Genomic DNA, 24,385 nt, shown 5'->3' on the forward strand with positions numbered 1-24,385 from the left:
TGGGCACCGAACGATTTACGCGCTTTGTAAAATTGGGTCCAGAGTTTACAAGTCGCGGGAGTTGATGCGAGATTGTGAGAGGTTTGCAAGGGAGCGAGTTTGGCGGTTAGCATTCACGAAGTGAGGTTGTGCTGTGTGCCATCTATGTATTTAGGCGTATAGTAGGACGGATTTAAGAATACCACCGACCCGATATTCAGCACTTGGGGTTATTGCTTGTGAGAGCCTTCATAACCTGAAGCTTTTCTGGAGTGAGTTGCTAACTGATCCGGATACCTAGGGGGCAATGGCTCAGTGGCTCGCCCATATTGATGAGCTTTGGAGGCCGTGGTGAGTATACAGGCGAGGTTTGGATTGTTACTTGAATTAATTACTGAAGAACCAAGACATACGACCGAGGATGGTTGGTTTAGCCTCAGTAGACATCGCGATTTCCCAGCACCACCGCTGCTAAGCCTGGTAAATGCGTTGTCCTTCTCGAGTTGGTTTCGCACTCTGAACTTTATTCGTTTCTACCTAAATTTGTCGATTTCCTGTATCCGATGGAAATTCACCGCCTTGTCTATACGTTTGACCTCCGCGCGATGAGGCTTCCGCTTGAGAGCCAGGGATGGGCAGAGCAGGCTCCTGGTTTGCAAATCGGGATTGCGAAAATTGAGGCTCGTGGAGCGCTACGCCATGAGCGTCTTCATGCCGGCCATAAGCTACGTACTGCTGCTCCTGTCCAGCCGCATGCCCACGCTGTCCCCGGTCTATAGGCGGAACAGCAGGGACCTCCCACTGTAGGTTTTGCGGTGAGTGCCGTTGCTGCCACGGTTGGCCAGGGTTCACGAAGTACTCCTGAGAAGTGCCTCCGTGTCCGAAAGCCGGCGACGGTTGTCGGGGTAGTCCTGGCCCCGGACCTGGGCCCTGTTCATATCCTTGATTTCCTCCTGTTCTCCGAGGCGGTTGTGGATCTAGATCGCCTGGGTTCGGAGTCTGCCATGGCTCGACACCAGGATATCTCCCCTGCGACCGCATTTTGTAGCGGGACTTGCTCGTACTAAGTTTCAAAGCCGCAGCTTCTTTCGGCCCCAAGCTCCCCATCACCTGGCCCTTCTCATTCACCCACATCGCACGCAGGCCCGCCTCCTTAGCACGGCGCGCCGTATGAGTCCCGTATATGTCCTTCATATACCTCGCGAACTCGAGATAGGCCGCCGCCACGGTTTCGAAATGCGACACCTTGAGCTCGGCGTCGGCGTTTGCCCTTACGGATGTCTCGATGCCGCCGCCTTGCGCCTCGTATTCGGCGAGCGCCAGGGCGGTATGGCACGCGTTCCGGATCTGTCGCCCGTTCCAGTGGTCAAAGGGGTTCTCGTCCCAGTATTTCTGCGCGAAGGCACCTATGCCCATTTCATCGGGGAGGAACTTCCTGTCCCGCTCGTGGAAGTGGTGTCGGATGAGCTGGAGGTTGAGCTTGAACACTTCCAGGGTGCTCTCTTTGTCGAGTTCTGGGTAATATAGCGAGACGTGTATCCGGGATGCGAATGCCTCGTCAAAGTCACCGACTCGGTTGGTGGTGAGGAAGAGTATGCCAGAGTAGTACTCCAGAACCCGCAGGAAAACTAAAATCCACATTACGAGTAAGTATGGCGGCCTAACTGTATGACTAGTCTTGGGGTGTTGCTCAGCTTACCAGCTACGAGACCATTCCTCTGAAAGTCTTCTTTGGTTCGCTGTGCGAGGAAAACATCGGCCTCATCCAAGAGTAGGATACATCCCCATCGGCTTGCCAGGGCGAAATTTGTCTCCAAAGCAGCCTCGACCTCTTTTGCCGTCGTGCCTAGGTCGCCTTTGTAGTGTCATGTCAGTCGGTCGCGCCAGCAGTTAAGGCTAAGCAGAAGCATGAATACAGTGAAACCAGGACACGTACCGCAAGTCAGTTGAAAGAGAGGTCTCTTGAACTTTTCTACACCCTCTAATTAAGGCGTCAGTACATGTCTTCGGTATGCCTTTCAATTGAATCTCCGAAACTTACCTGCGGTAGTGGTTTTTCCGACTCCCGGGGCGCCATGAAGGAGCAAGATCAACCCTTTGCCTACATGTACCCTTGATATCAATATCGACTAGTAGTAGCTAGCGAGGGTCAAAATGTGAGCGACTAACCCTTTCCTCTTACCACGTCATTGTGTGCATTCCAGGTCTTTGCCAATTCTTTACGACGGAAGTGTTGGGTGATGAGCGAGAGGATGATGCGCTTGTGTCCGGCGGGGAGGACGAGGCGATCGAACGCTGTGACTGGCACTTCGTCATTCTTCGTATCACTACAGCCCAAGTCATCATCATCAAGTGGCCGAATGTCTGTGAGATGATCGATGTCCAGTTTTGCTTTTGACAAATTAGATATGTTTAGTCTTTGGCGTTGCTTTGAGTTACACATACCCCATTTCCGACTTCGAAGGATGAAACCGAATACGCGGTAGGGCATAATTACGAGATCATCCTCCGACAATCCCTTCTCCGGAGAGTCTAAGTCTAGCTGCCTCCGCATGATCATTATCGAAGGCATCTCCTCCGAGGATTCCGGGAGAAGACGACTCGGGAACTCTTCGTTTCGCTTCCTCTCCACGAACGAATCGTCGTGGATGTTCTCCAGAGCACAGCATTCCGCATTGCAGAGCTGTGGCTTAGGCGGTTCTCTCCCATCGCCGATTAGATTTTCCAACTCGGGTCTCCAGCCCTTTTTGAGGTGCTCCTCTATCGAAAAAGCCGCCTCGAAGTCCACGACTACCTGGCTTTCGACTTCGTCCAACGTCTCGATGACTGGTCCGAAGTAGTGCAGCGGCTTGACGGCCGCGAGGTTGCTCGCAGATACCTGAAGGAACTTCTTCCCGCGTTCAATGAGAGTACCCCATAGTCTCGTTGCGTGGTTCTCGGGTTCTCCGTCCGCGGTACCCGCTCCTCGGGCCTCTGATGTCGCCGCACTATAGAATCGCAAAGGGTAGATGTCAAGCGTGGCGATGTCTCTCTCGCGTTCGAACTTCAGGATCCTGAAGGTGCTAGAAACCGGTCCGAGGAACTTGCCATCAAAATCTAGAGACACGCATTTTATAATGATTGATGCCTCTCCGTCGCCGCCGGCCTGCCACTTGCTGAACGGATCGATAGCCCGATGTCCAACGTTCTCCAAGCTCAGAACTCTGTAGGCCTGCTTATCGCCTGGCGCGATGCAGTGAGTCCCTGGCTGAAACAGATACCATAGGTCGGAAAAGACGACTTTCTTGCAGGCATCGCTCTCCAAGTAGCGGTTCCTCTGTAGAATATTGTTGTCCATGATGTCTAACAGAACTCCCAGATGTTCGTAGGCGACACGAGAGTGTACGCCGTCATCCCCGCTATACAAGCTGCCCCATTTGCCTTCACTGTCAGAGCCGTCCGTCTCTTTTCGGAGGTTTTCGCCGCTAGGGCTGTGTACCATTTGTTGGGAATTCTTTCTCTTGAATTCCTTGGTTTCTGGGGTCTCTGACGAGCTCGATACACCACTATCCGGATTCCATTCAAAGAAATCCGGCTTGGGATGGTTCTTTTCTAGCTTTTCCCGCCACTCTTTGAGTGCCTGGTCATAATGTACGAGGCTCCTAAAAGGTCTCAAGAGAGTAAGGGTAGGGGGCGGCGTGGCTAAAGAGGCGCCGTGAACCTCCGCAAGAATTTGAATAAGTTGCCGAGAGTGGATGCGGATGCGTTCCGGAACCCAAGATGGCGATGTAGGCAGTAAAGCTGCATCTCTGTTATCCACCACGTCCTCGTTTTGGCTCCTCTCGACCTCTCTATGGTCGATCTTTCGCTTCTCGCCCGCACGTCTGGTGATGAGCATATTTCTTCTCCGGCTATCGAAATTAATAACCGGCTCCCCGATCAGGACATCGACGGCGCAAGCCTGCCATTCCGGAGTATCGACGGTGTCTTTGAAGTTCTCCCACACTAGATGCAGTGCCTGTGAGAGAGCCGACGGCTGAGCAAAGATTCCAGGTTTCTGGCCTGTCCTGTCGCGACGCGTGGTTCCGGCCTTCGGATCTGTTTCCATGGGCCCGGGGAACTAGGGAACTGATAATCCGCGGATGCTTCGAATTTACTTATCTTCGGACTCGCGAATGGGTTTTGCGTCGGTATCTGCGAGGGCTTAGGCTGGTGTATGGGACGAGCCGAGCCACCACCCATGTCTGCCAGTGGCCTCGAGCTCGACTCTGCTGGCCGACGCGCTCTGCGTGACTCCATTCTCCGTGCCTGCCTCTTTTTCCTCATTCTGTAATTCACCTCAAGAGCCTTCTTTTCGTACTCGTAGTTCCTCTGAAGCAACCGTTGTCGGTCCCCATAGAACTCCGACGCCGCCTCCGAAGTATCAGAGTCGTCCCCGAGATCATGACTATCCGCATCACTCTCGTCAATATCAAGCTCCTTTCCTTCGCGCTGCTCCTGCGCTATCTTCCTCGAAATACTATTCTTCCTCTCCCACTCCTTTCGTAGCTTGAGGAGTTTCGTGTTGTACTCCAGATCCTCTTTGATCCTGCGATCCACTTCCACCTCAATCCTTCGAAGCCAACTTCTTCCTTCGGTATACGTCGCGTTGTCCAGGAGAAGTGCCACTCTTCGTTGCTGCATCCCCTTCTTCCACGATAATGCTGCTTCACCAGGTCCGAGTTTGTCCAAATCGCGTTTCCAGTCGGTTTCGAGAGAGGCGGCGTTTAACTTTGGTCGAGCTTGTCGCTCGAGGTCGAAGAGCCGCTCACGTAGTGCTGTGACTTCTTCGAGCAGACGTATATCGTCGTCTGCTGGGGGCCTTGTCCCAGCTGCGGCATCTTCTTCAACGCCGCTGTTTTGCACCATCGGATTTCGATCGGTGTCATTCGTGGGCTCTTCTTCCCGCGTTCTCAGGAAGTCACTGGAATCAATTTGTGCTTCGCCCATTTCATTATCAGAACCGTCCTCATGCAGAGCTGGAGTTTGCTCATCATTCTGGGCGTAGTTCTCGTTAAATGGCTCTCGCTCCTCGCCTTGCCGCTGGTGCGGGCCTTGGTCGGCACCTCCCATCCTTTTGCTATCGGGAGTGGAATGTCAATTCAAAAGCTTTTGGAAACAAAAAAAGAGATAGGGAGAGGAGGGAGCCACAAACTACTGGGACTTAGAAAAGCAGGACGCTCCGAGAACGAGGATATGTTCGAGCGGGGTGAACGGACAAGCACCTGCATCATGCCTTTTCAGGTTTACTGACGCCGTTTTCGCACGCTTCTCTTCTCGACGAATACTCAGACTCTACATAACCACCGCACATCATAGGATTCATTATTGGTTCCTGTCTATTCTTGGCGTCCCTCTCGAGTCCAATCGAACAGGGCAGGCTCGCATGTGGCGTTCTAGCTGCTTACGGGGTGACGAATACAGATACATCGACGGCTGGCTACTGAGGTAGACGTGAAGAGATTGAGGGTTTTCTGTAGGCAAGGCTCTCTGCGCTACACGGAACAGGATTACGCTGTCCAAGCCACAAAGAAGGGTTCGACGCTGTGAACTTGTTTGGCTCAATGGAGCAGGCTGGCCGGGTAGCATTGCATGTCGTTCCTGCAAGTCTGGTACCCCCAACATGTGTACTTGTGCTCTTCAGCGCAGAGTCTATAGAATGCTCTCTTCTCCTCCTCTCCTCATAGGTCAGGTATCCTTCCTTGCCCAACTCTGCTCGACTTACGGGATGGATCGGTGACCCATGGTGAGATATGTCTCCTAATTCCTAGACCGTATGTCAAACAAGCTTATAGCCAAATTCATCTTGTTGTCGAATAATTCTTTTACGTCCTTGTTCAACAAGCACTCTGCTCGGATGGTTGAAATGGCCCAGCCAGAGGCATTGCCAACCCCAGAGCGCCAAAACTATACTTTGGAGGCTGAATTTATCCAAACGCGTTTGCCGGAGTATCATACCATGTTCAGTGATGGCCAAGTAGGCTACGATGGCCGAGTCAATCTGTTCACCCGAGTGTCTGCAAATGCTTTACTGCAAGCACAAACAGCAGACTTGTCCCCGGCAGATCGCCCTGCGCCCGGTGCTCAGTCGCCATCTGATCAGTTCGCCAAAGTTGGCAGTGCCATTAAGCACTGGGACATGATATTCCCCACAGCCATGGCCAAGTTCAGCCAGCTTCCGGGCATCTCAGCACCCCACCGAAAGCCTGAATACGACATTCGCCTAGACAAATCATGGGTCGCCGTCTACGACAAGCTCAACGCCGCCAAAACGCACTATACCGAGGAAACCGGGGCCAAAGGCAAGTTCCGCAAAGTGTGGCGCTGGGCAGCCGAGAACGGCACGGAGCCGGTGCGAGCCGGAACCAAGGTGGTGCCGCAGATGGACGTGGTCACTCCCGTGCTCGGCGCCGTGCTGATCGTCCTTGACGCGGCGAAGAAAAACGCCGAGGTGCGCCAGCAGACGTTGGATGCCCTCGATGACCTGGAAAACATGTTTTCGGACGTTGAGATTTTCCTTGGAACTTTCAAGACGGAGGAGACGATTGCGCAACAGGCGGTGGATCTTATGGTGGATGTGTTGCTTGCCGTGGAGAGAGCCATTGAGTTTTTTTACCAGCCCGGGATGTGAGTCTCCAAATCAAGGCTTCACCAGCCGAATACTCCCCCTGGCTAGTGCCGTATTTAGGGAATACTAATAGAGCCCGCGAGTTTGATAGTGAAACGTGGTGCTAAAGCCGCCATGTTCGGCAAAGACTACGAAAAGGATCTTCTCGATAGCCTCGTTGCCATCACCCGCAGTAGCAAGAAACTGATGGAGGGAGCTGTTAAGGTCCATATTCGAGATACCCAGGAATGTGAGTAACTCAACTCCACTCTCTAATACAGGCCAGACACTAACAGTGATGCAAGACTCGGGAGTGACGAAAGAGATACACCGGCAGCTTGTCGAGGGCCAAAGGAACATCTCGAATGGGGTTTATACCATACTCCATAGAGTAGAAGAAGTAGAGAGGGGATTCAATGCTATGCTACACCTACTTATTGACAGGCACAATGAGGAGAAGAGGAGAATACAAGGTACCGACATCCCTATGTCTTCGCTCCTTCACTAGACTGCTTGGCTGACGACGACCCCTCCACGCCCTTTTAGAAACAGCTCCTCCTGTTCGGAAAACCATCGTTTACCCTACCCTAGCTTTACGGAACTTGCCAAACAATCCTTCCCACGATCGACCGCCGACTTTACAACAGCGCCTACACACGCCGCGCACGGGAATGTCCATGGTCGACCAGGACGAACTTTGGAGAATGCTAAAAATCCCAGACCTAGACACCGAGGACATGGCGGAGATTGAAGAAGGGCAAGTCCGCCTGTGCCTACAAGATCGCCTTCGAACAGAGCAAGTCGTGCATAGCAAACTGTTCCAGGATTGGATCGTCACACCGAGGTCGGCAAAGCTACTGATACAGGGTAACTTTTCAGGCCTATTGATGGAGACGTCGGCCCTGTCCTTGTTCTGCACCAACCTGGCGAACATGCTTCGGCTCAAGACGCATTATCTATGCTTAGTTTGGTTCTGCGGCCGCCACTTGAGTCCTGGAGACTCCGAGTCCTCGGACGACTCGAGCTGCGACACGGAGAGTTACGATGGTGACTACTATTATGACACGTCAAACTCTGCCTCGGAATTTCATCGCCGCGGGACCAAAATCAAAACGATCGAGAGGATGCTTCGGAGTCTCATCTCTCAGCTACTCTGTGACTACGATTTCGGGGAGCGCCATCTTTTGCCTCCCGAGCTGGCTCCATACCTGATAGAGATGGGTAGCTTGCCGCACCTTATACAGCTGTTTTCGTGGCTTGTCCGGCAACTCCCGGCGGAAGTCACCCTTTTTTGCTTCATAGATGGCGTTATCTACTACGAACGCGAGGAGTTTGAGGATCATATGCTGGACAGCCTCGGGGAGATACTGGGCCTTACGGTATCTAGTGATGTTAGGGCCTCATTCAAGGTACTGGTAACGAGTCCGTGGCCTACTTGCACCGTCAGAGCCGGCTTCGAGCAAGAACGCCCTGAGAGAGATGGCCCAGAAGATACTGGTGACTTCATATTGGCACTAGAAACGTTGGCACTTTCGCAGGTAGCTCCGAGTGCAGAAAGACTGGCCCGGGAGCTGCAAGGCTTGGAGAATAACTAGGCACAAGTGTATTCGCTCAACCTTTGGTTTGGAAAGGGCCAATTTGTACTCTTGGGTTGGTTATTCGCGTTTGCTATATCAGTTAATATAGATCCATAATCTGATAATCTTCTCGGCCGACCAAGTAGATTCCTGAATCTTGCTGGATCTTGAACTATTGTCGGATGAGGAAGACGCTTCGGGTAGACTGGAAAAACAAAAATGATTTTGAAAAAGCAAGAAAAGGAAGGGATCTTGGAGTAACTCACGGCTCATAGTTGCAGTGCTTCTGGTCGGCTCGCCCTTCGCGGCCCCTTGTGCATCATCCTCGTGATTGTGATTGTGAGAGTGTTGGAAAAAAAGAGCCGGTTCGGGCTTCGGAATTCATGTTGTGGGGCCGGGGACGTCGGCGCCGAGAATCGTCTTCCGATTTACTGTGGGTCCTCGAACGGAGATTTCCGGAGATCCCGCCGCGAACCTCTCGCACACTAATTACTACACATGTCGGCCCGCCTCTTCCGGATTTTGCCCTTCGGATCATGGTTGAGTGTGCAGGAGTCCTGGGGAAGGCTTCGTCATGGCTATTTCAAAAGTCTGCCCTTCACAGATTGTTGGAGCATTGTCGACGGGAGCCGTCGTGTGAAGCATTGCTGGGTTTTGTCAACACACCTTTTTGCCGGCCCAGTCACCAAGAAACGAGCATATATTATACGATCTGGTTGCTTCGGCTTGAGTCAGGTATCTTTCAAGGCTGTGACGCAAAGAGATCGGGTCTAAAAATGTTGGCTTACGACCCATTCTGTAATGACGGTCTCCGGCTGGGTATCCCTTCGGAACTGATTCTGGCGAGCACTTGTCTCCAGTCATTTGCCTCGATTTTATTTTGCCAAGCTTCGTGGCTTGGTATCATAGAACGACAATTTGTAATTTTTGAGCTGCTACTGCGGGATGGGGATTGGTTATTCATTCTCCTGCACCTCCCAAAATCCAGGGCTGTTGGCTGCGGGGAAGATCATATTAAATACTGCTCTCACCACCGTTACACCCACTTTATCCATCATGTCTAGCAGACAGCCTTGTCTGGCATCTCCAAAAGACAACCTACTTCGTATGACACCAATCCAATCCCACTACCAACATGGTGGAATGGAACTTGGCAACGACTACGGAATCTCTGCACTGGAATAATGGCTATATGCCCAAGCAGTTTAACGCATGGCACGGTGTGTATTTGTATTTCCAAGCTCTAGTTGATGGCAAGATGAGTGATGTGGATCTGTTCAAAGGCGGGTGCGACAACGGAGACCCCCAGATCACCTCAACTGTACGGCGACATGCTCTGAACCCGAACACATGTTCAAGACGCCAGAAAATTTCGCCAACTGTCTTACTCTTGCGAGTATTGCTCTGCAGGTCAGTCTTTGGAACGACACTATAGACCGCGACAAAGAAAAGCAAACGGACTATATCTTTCACTTCGGCTCTGTGGAAGAGTTCCATGAAATACCCGTCTTCGACAACTTTCATCGATGCCTGCGTGATTCATGCGCAAATTCCGGGCACGGGAGCTGCACAAGCTGCACACCAGAGTTTTCCCAGTTCAATGCAAGCAGCCGGTACAACATATCCGACTTTCGGAACCTTCTCGATAACTACTGCGAGGGTGCTAAAGTAGAAATCGATTCTGACATCGCTGGTCCAGGTGTAAGTAAGCGTTTCGCATATCCCTCTTTGTTCTAGTTCTACTAATGCAAGATTCGGTTAGGTACTCATCTCATACATGGTTCAGGACATCCTTACTTTATGCTTGGTTGTTATATTTTTGGTGGCGTTTGTTTCCGAAATGTCTCAGCCGACAGACTACCACAGGCTGGAACCCCGTGCTCCTAAGAATCGGGTAGCCGTATCCCTATGGCGGTTTGCAAAGCGTTTCCCGATGGCAGCAGACTCCATAATCCTCGAGCTGCAGGAAGCGCAAATCCTCTTTACTGGAACAGTCTACATCGCAACATACATCACCTTCACCAACTACACGAACTTGACGGAAAATACACTCTCGCTCTCTGCATACGCCTATAATGTTTTCATCATCGAGGCTATCCTTCTATCGGACTGTGGCCCGCTCTTGCGTTACAGACGATCCTCCACAGCACGCGGGACAGATCCGGATACGCTCTGCTACTTTTCATTGTCAACTTGGCTCTCCATGCGACCATTTTTATCTACCAGGGCTATAAAACCGATGCGCAGATGGAGCGCCTTCAAAGCCTTTCAGCAATACCTGCTTGCGGCGACAAACTAGGGCCGATGTCTTACTGTAGGCCACCAATTAGTGAGACGACCGAGAAGATGCTTTCAGTAGTCACCGGGCACGCCTTTACAATATATTTCTTCACCGTACCCCTCCTGTTGCACTGGATATGGAAATTCTTCGGTCTACCAATAGTGGTCTTCATGAAATACCTTGTTCTGAGCCTTCTTTTTTTACTAGGGATGACTATTGTAGGTTTTTGCGGCCTCCTCTTTATATACCGTGACCTCTACGAGTAAGGGAATGAGCCGACGACATGGTCATTTGGGCAGATTGTCGCCGTGACATTATGGCTGCCGGTCATTTCCAAGTTCTTCTACTTATGGATTTGTAGGTCCTACCTAACTTGGCGCTCTCTTACCATATGGAGAACTAACTACCGAAGTAGATGGCGTACGAAAAAGAGAAAAAGAGTCGGGTTGATTTCGAATACGAGGCTTAACAGCACGGAGGGGGAGGAAGCAACTTGTTTGCCTGGCTGTTATTTTGGCTTTGTATTCATCAAGAGAATGTGGCTTAAATCTTCAACCTTCCTCCCTTCCCATATCTAGTAGAACGTACTCTAGTTTAGCGTATCATTCATCTCAACTCGGCTTCACGAAGGCAAGTAACACCATGCACAGCTGCGGAAACAAAGATCATCTTATCAGCATTAGCAAAAATCGGGATGTCCGGTGAATGTGAAGCGCTGAATACCAAGAATTCACTAAAACTTGATACAAATTTGGCTGTTGTGTTGTTCGCATTGTTGCCAAAAGCCAGGAAGTGGGTGGTAGTGGCCCAACCAACAGCTTGTATGGTGTGAGTTGAGTCGCAACGAGCCTCGGCTGCCCAGGTCGTTCTTGTTCTGGGAGATGCTCTCTTCCGTACTCTCCGCCCTAGTCTGTGACGCCCGCCCTTCGTTCCCGCCCTCGCCAACCTATAGTCTTAGCATGTCCCGGGGGGGGGGGGGGGGGGGAGGGTTCTCCATCAGAGGCTCCAAGTCCATGTTTCCTGGTAGGGCAAGCGCTAGGTCGCGGCTACGATAACTTGAAAATCTAGAGGCCAACAAACCCGCCATGATGCAAATGAGCTGTGTTGTCGAACCCTCTTTACATACTGAAAGAATATATCTCTGGACGAGGCTGTGGCAGCGCATACCTATCGGAATCGTCAAGGGAGATCTACCAAGGGAACGGAATCGGAACTAAGGTCAGGAATATCACCAAACCAAACCATTTACCGCGGATAGAAGGACTGTCACTTTTTTTCATGCAACTGCCATTTCAGCTTGAGCTGCCTGGCTGTTGCTGAGTCTCTTGGGATTAGAAAAACGAAGGGAAAAAAATGATGTTGAAGAAGCAAGAAAACGGAGGCATCTTAGAGTCGCTCACGACTCATGGACCTAGTACCGAGTACTTGCAGTGAGCTCCGTCCTTCGCAAGCATCTTCCTCGTAAACTAATTTCACTGGCAGTACCTGTGCAGACAGGTACACTACTGCCGATGGCTCATCCAAGCAGCCGGTGATTCGTTAAGGAACGAGGAACGTACTTCGTAGATTATTTCGGATGAAGTGAAGGTTAGGATGCATTCCTGTCACATGACGTAATTGCTGTAGATTAGTCATCCTCATCCGAGTCTTGGGTATTAAGGAGAACCCGGAAGGAACAATTGAAGACTGGATTGATGCTGGATGATGAGACTTAACAAAACCGGTCACCAGAGCGAAGAGTGCGCTACAAAGCACATTCCAGCCCTGTTCCATTTGAAGTGGAACACGCCCTCGCACTAATGAGTGGAGTATGGGCGATCACTGTTGATAGTGCACTTCTTAATATCACTTTGCTCTTCCCCCGCCAATCCTCTCTGGCTGTTCAGCGGGGGGTGGAGTTCCCCAGCCGTCAGGTCGGCTCAATATTGCTCCATCGAGACTGAATGGAGGCGGTCACATTCCGTCGAAACCAAGTCGTCTCTGCCCACCCTCTGAATCCTGCACTACTCATTTGGATGTTGGTGCGTGTTCGGCGTGTCTATTTCACAGTCTGCCCGTCAAGATTGGGACGAAGCATCGTTGATGAGAGCACAAGTAGTCATCACTGTGAAGCTCATGAAGACGAGGAGCTGAGGAACTGAAAAAAATTGGGTTCCCTGGCTGAGATGACAGCAGCGGCTGCAAGTAACCATGGCACAGACGTCGACCTCTTCTTCGTCCCATCGATACACCCGGCGAAGATTTGGGTCTCCCAGCCCACACCTCCCATTCCGCCATCCCATCATAATATCCACCGCCGTGCATCCAAGACGCGTACGTACAAGTCGTGCAACCGTCGCCGCCTCAGCTGTGGGTGCTAGAAAGAGCCGTTCAGGTTTCCCCAACTTCTCAAGTCCCCGTGTATCTAAACTACACTCTCAACCTCAGCTTTTGTACACAGCAAACAACGGACGCTGCCCAGCGATTCAATCCCAGCCCCCAAGAGGCAAGAACCGGAGAGAATAGCCCGACTCAGCCCACAACGCATTTTGCTTCTTCGGGTCCCCATGTTCCCTCTATCTCTTCCCATTCATTCCCACCTTCTGCCCCCCATCAACCCTTGTCAGCTCCTGCAAGCCACCTCACCCTGATACCCCATGATTGGTCCCATCTCCTCCCATGCCAATCTCCTTCGAGCTTGGGTGGGGACTCGACGAGGAGCAAAACGGCCTAGCTCGCCCAGCTCCTAAGGCTGGCTTGGCCGCTTTTTCCTTCGTTGACCTTGGCGATCGATCCTATCCCCCCCCAAACTTGAGGACCTGAGACTTTTCAGAAGCCCTGTTCTGAGTAACTTTGTAGACGATTCGGGTCTTGCATTTGCAGGTTTGCGTCTTTTCTTGAGAACCAGGCTGCGGTTATTGACCCACTCTCACTTTTCCTCACAGGGCTTGCCTTGCATCTCGTTGCCGAGTGCGGATGGGTGTGGATGGGGTGTGGATGATGGTCTGCGTCTTTCCTCATGCGGTGGTTTAATAGCACGCATACGTACATAATATTCGTACTTCGTACTAAATCCTTGTACCTCCCAAGCCTCGCTCTTTTCTTCGTCTCTCTTTTCTCCTCTTTTGCGTCTTTGTGCCTTTTAATCGTCGTCTCTTCTCAATCGGCTTCTCCAATATTCCTTCCGATTACCGTTTAAAGCGCAGCGATTGGGAGAGCATCTCGACTTCGTATACACTAATAAGCGGTCGAGGCTCGAGAGTGATGGTGGCAGTATAAGCCGAGATCGAAACCATCTCCATCCTCCAACATCAAATCCTTCCCTCGATCTTCCCGAGGCTCAGCCCAATCCCCTCACAATGCCTTCCCTCACCCGCGCCGCCCTCTTCACCATAACCCTCGCCGCCTCCACAACCGCCTCCTCCCCGGCCGCCCGCACCGCCCACATCGACTTCCCCTTCGACCAAGTCCTCCCCCTACCCACCCAAGCCCCCTCCGTGCCCCGCCAATACCTCGCCGCCCGCCAAAATGCCGCCGCCTCCTCCAAGACGACTGCCTACGTCGGCCCGGACAACATCTGCGGCTACATCGAGGGCCGGCCGGGCGCCTCGCTGTACTGTCCCGCGGGGGCCAACTGCGTCTTGTTCACGGCGCAGCCGACCATGACGGGGGCCGTGGCGTGCTGTAATACGGATGCTTGTAATATCCGGTTGACGTGCTTGGATTACAATCAGGTGATTTCGCAGAGTTTGTGTGATAATGGATGTATGGTTGATGCGTTTACGTTGAAATGGTAGGCTTTTCCCCTCTTTTTTTTTGGTTGATAATGAGAGGACTAACACGAGAGAATGGCAGCACAAACTCCCTCCGCCCCTACTGCAACACCGCCTCCTTCTCCTCCAGCATCATTGACTACTGGTGCAACGACGCCTCCATCTCCACCCCACAACCCGTCCTGACCTCCTTCTCGGGCCAAACCGCCGACCGCTCCTTCAGCCCCCTCGTGCTCGGCGACACCACCTCCCTCGTCATCCCCTCCTCCACCATCGAAGACGACCCCGAGGTCACCACCAGCCCCGGCACCTCGCCTACCCCGGATCCGGACCCGCCTAAGCCGAAGAAGAAGTCCAATGCGGGGGCTATCGCGGGAGGTGTCGTGGGTGGGATAGCGGCGTTGGGACTTCTTGCCCTGGCGGCGTTTTTCCTCTTCCGCAAGCGCAAGACTCCTCCCGCGCCCGCGCCCGCGCCAGCTCCAGCACCCGCCGGCCCTCAACAACCGCAGATGAACTACGCGCAGGGTCAACATCCCCAATCCGTGTATAACCCCGCCTACGCCCAACCAGGCCAATTCACAACCACGCCCCCGCCGCAAGGCTTCGATCCCTCCAAGGGCGTATATTATGCCCCTGTCCCCGGCCTATCCCCCGACGGCTCGACGCCCCAGGATCCCAATCGCGTGAGCACCGTCGTTACCAGTCCCGCGCTGAGCTCAACGAGCGGCGGCTTCGCGCCGTATCAGCAGGGTGCGCCGCAGCCGCAGCCGCAGCCTCAGGGGTATGCGCCCGGACAACAGGGACAGGTTCATGAGGCGGCGGGAAATCCGGTTGATCCTCATCGGGTGCATGAGCTTGCGTAATGGGAGGATTTCTAATATTATATTTTTCCTCTGTTTGGCGGGAGGGGGAATGGAGGGGATTTTGCATGCTTTAGGAGGAAATTTATGGAATGATCTCCGTCAATGATTGGGAAATGAACGTCTTTTGGACCGTTCTAGCAATGGTTTTGTTCTTCGTTTATATGAGCGGCATGACTTACGGGTCTTGGGGGGATTTTGGGATTGTACATAGTACGGGTTCATCATGAATATAACTCGAGAAAGGCAAAGGTATTCGGAGCTTTTGTTCAGCTTCATATGAATTAGAATCTAGACGTATAGTTTTCTCCCCCGCTCGAAAGCTAAATGATTCTGGGACGAAGTTGTCAGAGTAAGGAAAAAGAAAAGTGAACAGACTCGGTTTTCTTATTCTAGATACTCCGAACTGCTCGACACTCTCTCCAACTCTCACTCGACTTTTACTATCTACCCCTTGACTAGAGAATCAGAATGGATTGAAGGAAACATGATGCGTCCGTCCGAGGAGTGGGAATAGAAACAACGGAGCGGCACATTGGTCACAATACTCTCTCCATAAATAAGACTGAAGGAAGGGCCTTAGGATATGAAATTGACTCGTCATGTAGTACTTCGTACTGCTCTCAACAATGCGGTCCAACGGCTAACCAAACTAATCACCAAACGCCGGATGAGGGACCATTACAAGCAGTTCATGGATGCACCAATACTCCCCTACACATACACATATGCAGACATACACTCAAAAGAAGTACATATCCAAAAAAGAAGAAGCCTCCAACTCGCTATATATGCAATCGTCAAAAGTCCATTCTGCCAATGTTCCAAAAAGGTATAGCCAAAACGAAATATCGCTGCCCATTCCCAAGACAAATCGCTTTCACATAACCATAAACGCATGCCATTCATCCTTCATCCAACTTCCCATCCCCGCTTTAGTAGTCAATCAGCCTCAATTTCTTGCCCACGTCAACCCTCCGCCTTGCTTGCACAGCTGCCCGCTCCGAAGGCTTCGTCTCCCCATCATCGACGTGCTCGCCGCGTGCCTTGAGGGCCTGCAGGAGCATACCCGCATCAAAGAAACCATCTGCCCAGAAAAAAAAGTCGTTAGCATCTTACATTCCTTCAAAGATCAAGCACAACATCTTGATGTAACGTGGCTAAGTAGTAAACACTTACATCCGCCAATGTCGTCATCCTCACTGAGAGCAAGGCTCTCATCCGTAGGCGACATCGTCCCGTTAATGCTCAACCTGTGCATGTCCGTCCCCGTAATCATCCTACCCCTCGGCTTATGCCGGGCATGCATCTTGGGCCTGCGTCCCTCTAGGTCGATCTCGCGTGCCCTCGTGCTCTTAGTCATTGTCGCCTTTCGCCCCGTGATACGCAGGATTCGCCTCATCTCGAGCAGGTAGCTCTCGAGCGTGTCGACGAACCGCCGAGTCTGCCGATGCTTGCTCGACACGCAGATCGACAGGCTTTCATCCTTGATGATGTACCCGATACCAAAACCCTCACCCGTCGTCGGGCCGAAGCCGAACTGTCGCAGCGAAGGGTTGCCGCAGTTGGACGTCGAAATGATGGTGGTGTTGAGTCTGTCCCAGCCGGGGTCGGCGAAGATGAGGGGTAGCGGCTGCGAATATTGATCACGCGATCGCGAGCTCTGGCTATCGCCTCGACCGCGTCGATATCCGCCAGAGGCGACGCTGGTGGCGCTGCCAACACCGACGCCGACTCCACCTCCGCCTACATCACCGTTGAGAACCGAATCCCTGCCGGGACTGCCGACGACCGAGTTGGCATCACGCTCCGAGTAGCCGTCGACGGGGGAGTACGTGTACGAGTAGCAATTGCTGCTGTAGTCGCTCATCGCCTCATCATCGACGAGCTTCTGCCAGACGCAGAAGAGCGCGTACAAGTGTCGGTCGCAACCCTGGGCCTGAAGGCATTCGCGAGTCGTTTTGACGTGTTTCTGGCATGCCTTCTTGAGGGCGTCAACTTTCTTCTGGGCTTCGTTGTCGGCCCAGAATGTCTGTACAAAGTCGACCGACTCCTCCGAGACCGTACGGATGGCCTCAGTTCGACCGTGGAGGAACTTCTTCGTCATGGCCGGCTCATAAGTACACTCAACACGCCCGTAGAGACCATAGTAGGCGGCCTGGAAGGCCATCTGCACGTAGGCATCAGGGGAGATGCCCATGGACGTGATAAAGTTCTTGCCGTAGGCTGAGAAGTCCAGGCACTCGAATTCGTTCTGGCCGATCAAGTCAGCGAGGCGGGTCTCGGCGAAACGCACGGCGATGCTAAGTTCGGGAGTCATGTCCCACTCGAGTTTGTGCGGCGTGGTAGTGACATCGCCGAAGCTCTCGGGATCGCGCTTGGAAGGATCAGGACTCGTCGAAGCCCACAGCGTCGGAGCTTGGCCGTTGATGGTTCGGGCGAACCTGAGGATGGTATCGGTATAGAGGTCGCTAGCGAATCGCAGAACGGTGTGGCCGTCGACGCCAGTGTGCTCAAAGTTGATACCAGCACTCCCGTTCTTGCAGACGATGATCTGCAGCTTGTCATACCATCGGTTCGTGCAGGTACCAATCTGCACACCCCTCTCGACCTCACTCGTACCGCACAGCATGTTTGTGCAGAGAGCGGCAGCCGTGGTCGGCTCGGTGTAGTCGAGGCACAGAACAAAGAGCGCCGAGTCCACGATGTTAAGGCAGTCCGCATTGTTCGACCCTTCCTCTCGGGTGAGGAGATCTCGAAGGCCAGACCAAGTCTTTCGGTTTTCGGTGCTGAGTACGCCGAGGGCGCTCTTGGCAGCCTCCTGGATAGGAGTCTGGGTTGCGTCATCGATGATGGTCTGCAGGTTGATGGCAATGTCCTTTTCGGTCATGATGAGATCGGAGTTGTCGTCGAGCACGTCGAACCAGTAAAATTGGCCGTGGCACATGACAATAATGTGCTTGGAGTCGGGATCCTGCTCGATGCGGCAGCCGGCTTCGGTAGGGACACGGGCAGTACCGAACAGTCTCGAGAATTGGTACATGCAGAGCGGCGAACCTTTGATCGTGTCGGGAGGAAGTTCCTCTTTTCTAACCGCCCTAACGAAGTCGAGAGCGGACACCACGAGAGAGCTGGCTCGGGTGATTTGGTTATTCCTCGCGGGGGTGGGGTCATCCTCAAGAAGGAAGAAGGGGTTCAAGTTCAAAACAACTGGATTATCAAAATTCAGATATGAGTCGTACCCTTGACACACAAGTCAGCAAACTAACCCGGGAAAGCAGGAAGTTGCGAATTGGGTGGGTTTTGACTTACAGAATTGCTCAATGTAACTAGTCTTCTCGAGCGCATACTGCTTCAACTTCTCCTGCAAATCAGGACCTTCATTCCTCAGAAACTCATGCACTGCATGTCTGGTGTCGGCATGTTCCCTGTGGGATTGCAGAGGCTTCAGGGCAGCAAGGTACCTCTCGCAAGTCTGCTCCAAGTCCGGGATGGGCAGCTTCGGCAGAGAGTCCTGGCTGGCAAATGTGATTCCCTGTTCAGGAGGCATCTTCCTGGGGATGATGGGTGGGATCCTAGGATAAGCCTGCTTCGACAGCGGCGACTCGGGCCTTTTCAAGGCCGCCTTGAGCCCGTTGATGCCGTTGAGTCCGTTGGCCCCGTTGACTCCGTTAACCCTAGGGATGGTGCGGACCTGCGGTTGGGGGCTATCAACAACCGCAGGAACGGACTGCTCCAAAGTCTCCCCAAGGGCTCGAGGTGGTGTAAAGACACGGACTTGAGTGGCAGTCATGTTGTCAGTCAGGGAAGTTCAGGGAGAGAACACAATAACCCTGAGTGAGGAGGTAGAAAAGAAAAGAATAGGGCAGAGAAAAAAAGACTTCGAATGATCAACTCCAGGCTATCAAGCGTATAAAGGCGAGACGGAGGTGCTGATATTCAGACCGCGCAGGGCGGTTCGGTAGAAGTAATGACAGTCTTGGAGACAGAAGGAGGGCATTACACTCGAGGATGCCTTATGGACAAAAGGGGAGTGGGCAAGATGACTAGGTCAGATGAGTGAAGGGGGAAGGAATATGAAGTGGAAGCAGGACGGGGCAAGGCACTTAAAAAGGATGCCAAAAGAGACAGGAGAACAGTCACGGCGAGGACGGAACTCTCGTTAGTCTGGCCGGACGGAGGGCAAGAGGCAGACACGGTCAAGATATACAAAAAGTGGGCCGCCCGATAAGGTTCCAGAGACGGGGCGAGGGGAAGAGGGGAAGATGCGGAGGGTTCGAAAGCATGTACTAAACTATTACATCAACGTAAAGTTCGGGGCAGGCGAATCCGACAATGAGGAAATCTAGGCCGGGCCGCACATGAAAGCTGCACTTGCACTTTGGGGGTGGTTTAAGCCGAGTCAAGGTACAAGTGAATGAGACAAGATGCCGATCAAGTGGAGTATCCACATGGTAGCTTCTTTTGCATGTGCCATCCGGACAAGGTTCCTCAGGGGGGCACCAAGGCCGGATAGGGAGGAAGCAGAGTAGCGGGGGTAGCACGAACCATGAGAGTACCGTACCGGTTCTTGGGTCCCGATGTGGGATATACGCCATAGCACTACACTAGTCGTACAGGGGGGGAAAGGTATGATGTCCTCTTACGTTCTCTGGCATCAGGGTACGGGACATCTTGGGACGGTGGAACGTATGGAATGAAATCAATACTTGCTAAGGGGGGTGGGGGGAAAGAGGACGAAGGAGCCTAGACAGAGCGGTTCCGCAAGACCGATGCGATGCGATGCGATGCATGGTGCATGATGGGAAAGTATAGCTAGTGCAGCTGTAGGCTTAGGATCTGCCGAGCAGCCTACATCCCTGACGGTAAAAAAGAAAAATGGCCGAAAAAAAAAAGCGGCCAGCAGAGGCAGAATTGATGGAGAGTTGAACTAACCTTGATTTCAATGGGAGTAAAATGGATCAATTGATGGTTGGTACGGAAAATGAAGAAAGCGGATCCCAAGTGGACTGGCTCGGGTCAAGGGATCCGGGCTAGCTGTGGAGAGAGAAAATAGAGTAGTGTAGTGGAAACAATAAACGGAGAAATGATGCGGACTGTTAACAGGAAAAGGGAGCCGTGTCGATGGAACCAGAGAGAAGAGGGTTTCGTGTATGCAGCAGCGGAGATGAGTCGGTAGCTGCAAGTCGATGTGTCAGTGATGAATGAGTATGAGTACAGGCACGAAGAACGAGGAGCGGATTTGATGGGCGTCGAGAACTGCCCTGGATCCGTGACCAGAATCATGAGCACAGAAAGCCACACTCCTGTGTCGCATCACGCACTCAAGTGGCCTCGCCCACGAGTACCAGCGTACCGGCGGGAGCGCAGCACCAGGCGCGCAGGAACAAGCGGAGTCAAGGTAGTACCTTCAAACGGGTATGCGACGAACGCCAGGCTCTGTGCCCACGTTGCGCTTGGTCTCCCACGGTCGTCGAGTTGGGTTCAGCACCCCGCGGCGATGACGGAGATGCAATCCTTCGTTGGAGAAGGAGAGGCAAGCCAAGACCCACAAGGATAACGTGCTCCGGGGCCAATAGCCAAAGTAGAATGTACGGCCAAGTAGCTCGAAAAGCACGACAGGGGAGAAACGCAAAAAGATCTGGTAGGATGGACTTTCGAGTCGTTGGCGTGGGCTGCGCTGCGCTGCATTCCAAGAAGAGGAATCGTTGGTCTTCGGACGACGGGAGGTTCTCGGGAAACGGCAGGCCACGGGGGGCGTGCGGGGAGCAAAATCTGCCGGTTCTGGCAAATAAGGCAGAAGTACAGGCAGGGGAAAAAAGTGACGTTTGCCGAGAATAAGAAGGGCCTAAGACAAGAAGATAAAGTAAAAGAAACGACAACTGGGTTTTAAAAATAAAAATAAAATAAAATAAAAATCGAACATGCAAGGCTCCACCTGCTACAACGGAGCTTGGGGAACCTTTGGGAAGGAAAGAGAACTGATGTGGGCTGACTCGACGAAGTGCTTTTATGGGGAAGACCAGGGTCGGCAGCGGGACCTGGATGAAGGAGGGACCGTGTTCCTGAACGAGGCCAGAGTGTGGGAATTGGGCACGGAGATGGTGATGTTGCCGTGTGTGGTGTGAGAATCTGGATCAATGGAGGATAGATGGATGATCCCTAAGATTATCAGAATTAAACCCCGTGCTTCACGTGGGATACACAGTAGAACAGGAGACCGACCACCCCTTTCAATCTGCACTCTAAAATTGTCGCCACAGCCTAGAGGGGGACGAGGGCAACAGAAGACGGCACGGTCTGCCAGGCGAACTATCCCCGTCTCAGTCAGTCACAGTTATCAACCTATCCCTATCAAGATCAAGATAAGGTGTGTGCGTGGATGAGTGGATGTGGCTCAGCTGACCTGCCAAGCCTGGTCCCGAGTCGTGACGTCGATAATCTCGGGAGTTGGAGGCAGCCTCGGTGCACGAGCAAACCCTCGTGGTCGTGCGCGTGTGAGGGTTTGAAACTCAGTTCTTTTGCCTTGGGATCTCTGGGCCCGAGATGGAATGTGACGGCATATGAAAATGAATTTGGGCTTTTCCCTTTGAGCTGATTCGCCCTCGCAAAATGTTAAAATGGCAAGGGGCACAGAGTTGCAGACGGACGAGACTCGCAGGCAATGTATCTTTTGTCTTGGCTCGAAGCTTTTTTTTTTCCTCTTGTTTCTTCTTTTTTAGGGTTCGATTCTGGGGTCTGGGGTCTGGGGTTTGGGGAAATCCTGGGTCGATTTGGGGATGGAATCCAGAGCCAGTAGCGTCAGAGGCAAAAAGAGTTCACAGGTGCCATTTGCGTGGGCAAAGTGCGGGGATCGATGAGGGGCAACCTGGAGAGGCAAGAGCAATGGCGGGGGACAGAATGTGAGGGAGGACAGGAAGGCACTTGCGTGGCGACTGTCGAGGCACACACAGACCGAAGGTAACCTGTACTTGGGTTTGATGCCTCAACCTGCGTGGAAATTACATCATGCAGCAGGTACTTGGTACCGTAGGCTCTCGTTGCATCCAAACTTCCTAAAAAGAAGCTGAGTTTGGAACGGGCAGATGGAACCGTGAACGGCGGTTTCCAATACCCATTTGCATTTCTATTTCTGACATTTTGCTGCCTTCCGTTTCGCACCGTCAAGATTCTCGTAATGTACTGGGCTACGACGAAGTACCGGTTGGCAGTGGAGACTGCACTTCAACATCATGGCTTAGCTGACGACTTCAAAACAACCAGAGTTGGACTAACTCAAAGTAGCACTGCCGTTCTTAGTGTGGGGCCAAGGTTACAACTCGTGGGCACGTTGCAATTCCAGATTTCGACTCAATTGCTCCCTTCGGCATATGTACCATCAATTGATGCAACCGTTTCCAGACGTCCTCCCCCTCTTAATCGGTCATGACTCGGAAATTCTGATCATCGAACATTCCACACCTCTGTTCAGAGTATCGAGCGGAAACTTCGGGAAAGTCGGCGGACATCGGGATCCTATCTGTTGGCCACTTTCTTCAGGTCCTGTAATTAGAAATGCAGGGTCTACGAAGTAATGGTCGCTTCTTTTTACGAATCAGCTTTCTTTGCCTATCTACTTATTTCATTTCTGAACTATGATACTTCCTGCTTTGAAAGAATCCGTGTCTGCGAAGACTTAGAATCTCCAGCCGGGGCGATCGACTAACATGAACAATAGAAATAGGTTTAGGGACACCGAAGTACTCCCCCTCTGATCCCGGAGTTGCCTTCTCCTCGGTAGACTGAAGCACTCTAGCCCGTCAATCGTGGATATGATATCTCGAGCGTCGGCTGAACGGGCTCTCCACCGCCCCCACATCGCTTTCGTTTCCCCAGTTCTAAACATGCTCATCTTACTCCATCACCACTAGCCCGCCCCTCCCCAAAACAATGGCAAAGTTGGCCCTGATGCGATGAAATTCGGGGTGTTGTCCTCCTCGGGCGTCCGGCGGAAGTGCGTGCTGCCGGGTCCTGATAGACCTGTTAGCAAAAGCCGAACTGATACGCCCACCGCTGCCGTCTCATCTAAGCCTCCGTCGTATCGGGGTTCTAGAATCTCCGCGGTCGTGGAGTTGAATCGTAATCGCGTGGCAAGCGGTCGACCGGGGTAGCAGTTAGATGGGGGGTAAAGTGCCCTTGTGGGCAAGTCTGAAGGAGATCGACTCCTCAGTCCCTTCTCTCCGAGTCTGGAAGCTGGACTTTCATCTACCAAGCGTCTGCTTCGTACATCTACGAGCAAGCTACAAAATACCACTCGGTAGAGGGTCCTAGTTGATTGAAGTCTCAAACAGCCTGACCCGTAACACGGAGAACACTCTCACATTGGGCTTGATCGCTCGTTATGGCTGGGGCTGATCTGGCGGCGTAGTCATCGGCATCCTCCTGGCCGATTAGTTTTTAGCCTATTGATGCAGTGTACCACCCTAGGTAACCTCAGCCGTCTCGACAGCAGGGTGGATAACTGTGGGATGTCAGACCCACGCGTTCTACTCTCGGCAAGTTCCCGAGGCGAAAAACACGTCAGGAGCCTTTGGAGTATTGCGAACAGGTATCGCGAACAGTGATTAAATCCCATTGAAATCTAGATGGCCCTCAGTTCATCGCCCTTTGCTCTTACTTCCATACCTTCAAGACATACATTTAGCATGCTTCTTTTCTTTATATATGTATATACATTTATATCTCGCTCTTGTTAGTTTCTGAATTTCATAAGCCGCAAACCTTGGCACAAATAGAGCTCGATTGCAACGCTCCCTCGGCCAGTGCTCTTCCAACTCATGAAACGCTCCATCGATACAGTTGTGCAGGCCTGGTAGGCAACACGGCATATAGATGGAATGGGGCGAGGAAGGAGGGGGTGTATGCATAAGAGCCGCTGGCTTGGCGCTCCAAGGACGAACGGGAGTGCCAAATCGGGACAAGGTGGTGACGAAATTAAGTGTGTTCCAATCCTCGGGTCCGCGAACGGCTTGCTTGTGCTGGTGAGGGGAATCCCTGCCCAAAATTATTTTTGTGCCCCCTCGTCATCGTCTAAAAAGCTTGTAATTGTTAAACATTATGGAGAAAGGAAAAAAGACAATTAATAATTCAGTCGCAAGGAGGAGGAGGAGGGGGAAGAGGGGCGACGGAACGGGAAAGTTTGTCGAAATTTGGTGGTATGAGTCGCACGCAGGTATGGTCGCGCCGATACATATATATCCCTACGGACGAAGCCCCGAATCGAACGATGGTGATTGTTGATGGGAGGTTTTGTTTCGAGAACAGCCGCGCTT

The 24,385-nt window shown here is 52.4% G+C and overlaps 3 protein-coding genes and 1 pseudogene across 3 annotated transcripts; 2 read left to right on the forward strand and 2 right to left on the reverse strand.

Annotated features, from left to right (window-relative positions):
- Positions 1-516: 516 nt before the first annotated feature.
- On the reverse strand, positions 517-5,742 carry SAPIO_CDS3977 (uncharacterized protein; the record flags this gene model as incomplete). Its single annotated transcript, XM_016786644.1, has 8 exons — positions 517-1,607; positions 1,679-1,834; positions 1,916-1,960; positions 2,021-2,108; positions 2,162-2,370; positions 2,425-4,056; positions 4,116-5,077; positions 5,723-5,742. The coding sequence occupies 8 exons, from the start codon at positions 5,740-5,742 to the stop codon at positions 517-519; spliced, it is 4,203 nt and encodes a 1,400-aa protein (XP_016643620.1).
- Positions 5,743-5,956: 214 nt separating this feature from the next.
- On the forward strand, positions 5,957-8,199 carry SAPIO_CDS3978 (annotated as a pseudogene; the record flags this gene model as incomplete).
- Positions 8,200-13,800: 5,601 nt separating this feature from the next.
- On the forward strand, positions 13,801-15,077 carry SAPIO_CDS3979 (uncharacterized protein; the record flags this gene model as incomplete). The annotated part of the gene is made up of 2 exons (XM_016786645.1): positions 13,801-14,234; positions 14,297-15,077. 2 exons carry the CDS (start codon positions 13,801-13,803, stop codon positions 15,075-15,077), a joined length of 1,215 nt encoding a protein of 404 aa, XP_016643621.1.
- Positions 15,078-16,009: 932 nt separating this feature from the next.
- Positions 16,010-18,867, reverse strand: SAPIO_CDS3980 (Carnitine acetyl transferase; the record flags this gene model as incomplete). The annotated part of the gene is made up of 3 exons (XM_016786646.1): positions 16,010-16,161; positions 16,254-18,284; positions 18,387-18,867. The coding sequence occupies 3 exons, from the start codon at positions 18,865-18,867 to the stop codon at positions 16,010-16,012; spliced, it is 2,664 nt and encodes an 887-aa protein (XP_016643622.1).
- Positions 18,868-24,385: the final 5,518 nt, after the last annotated feature.

This window comes from Scedosporium apiospermum, assembly GCF_000732125.1.
Source record: "Scedosporium apiospermum strain IHEM 14462 chromosome Unknown SEQ_SAPIO_0090, whole genome shotgun sequence".
Lineage (NCBI taxonomy): Eukaryota > Fungi > Ascomycota > Sordariomycetes > Microascales > Microascaceae > Scedosporium > Scedosporium apiospermum.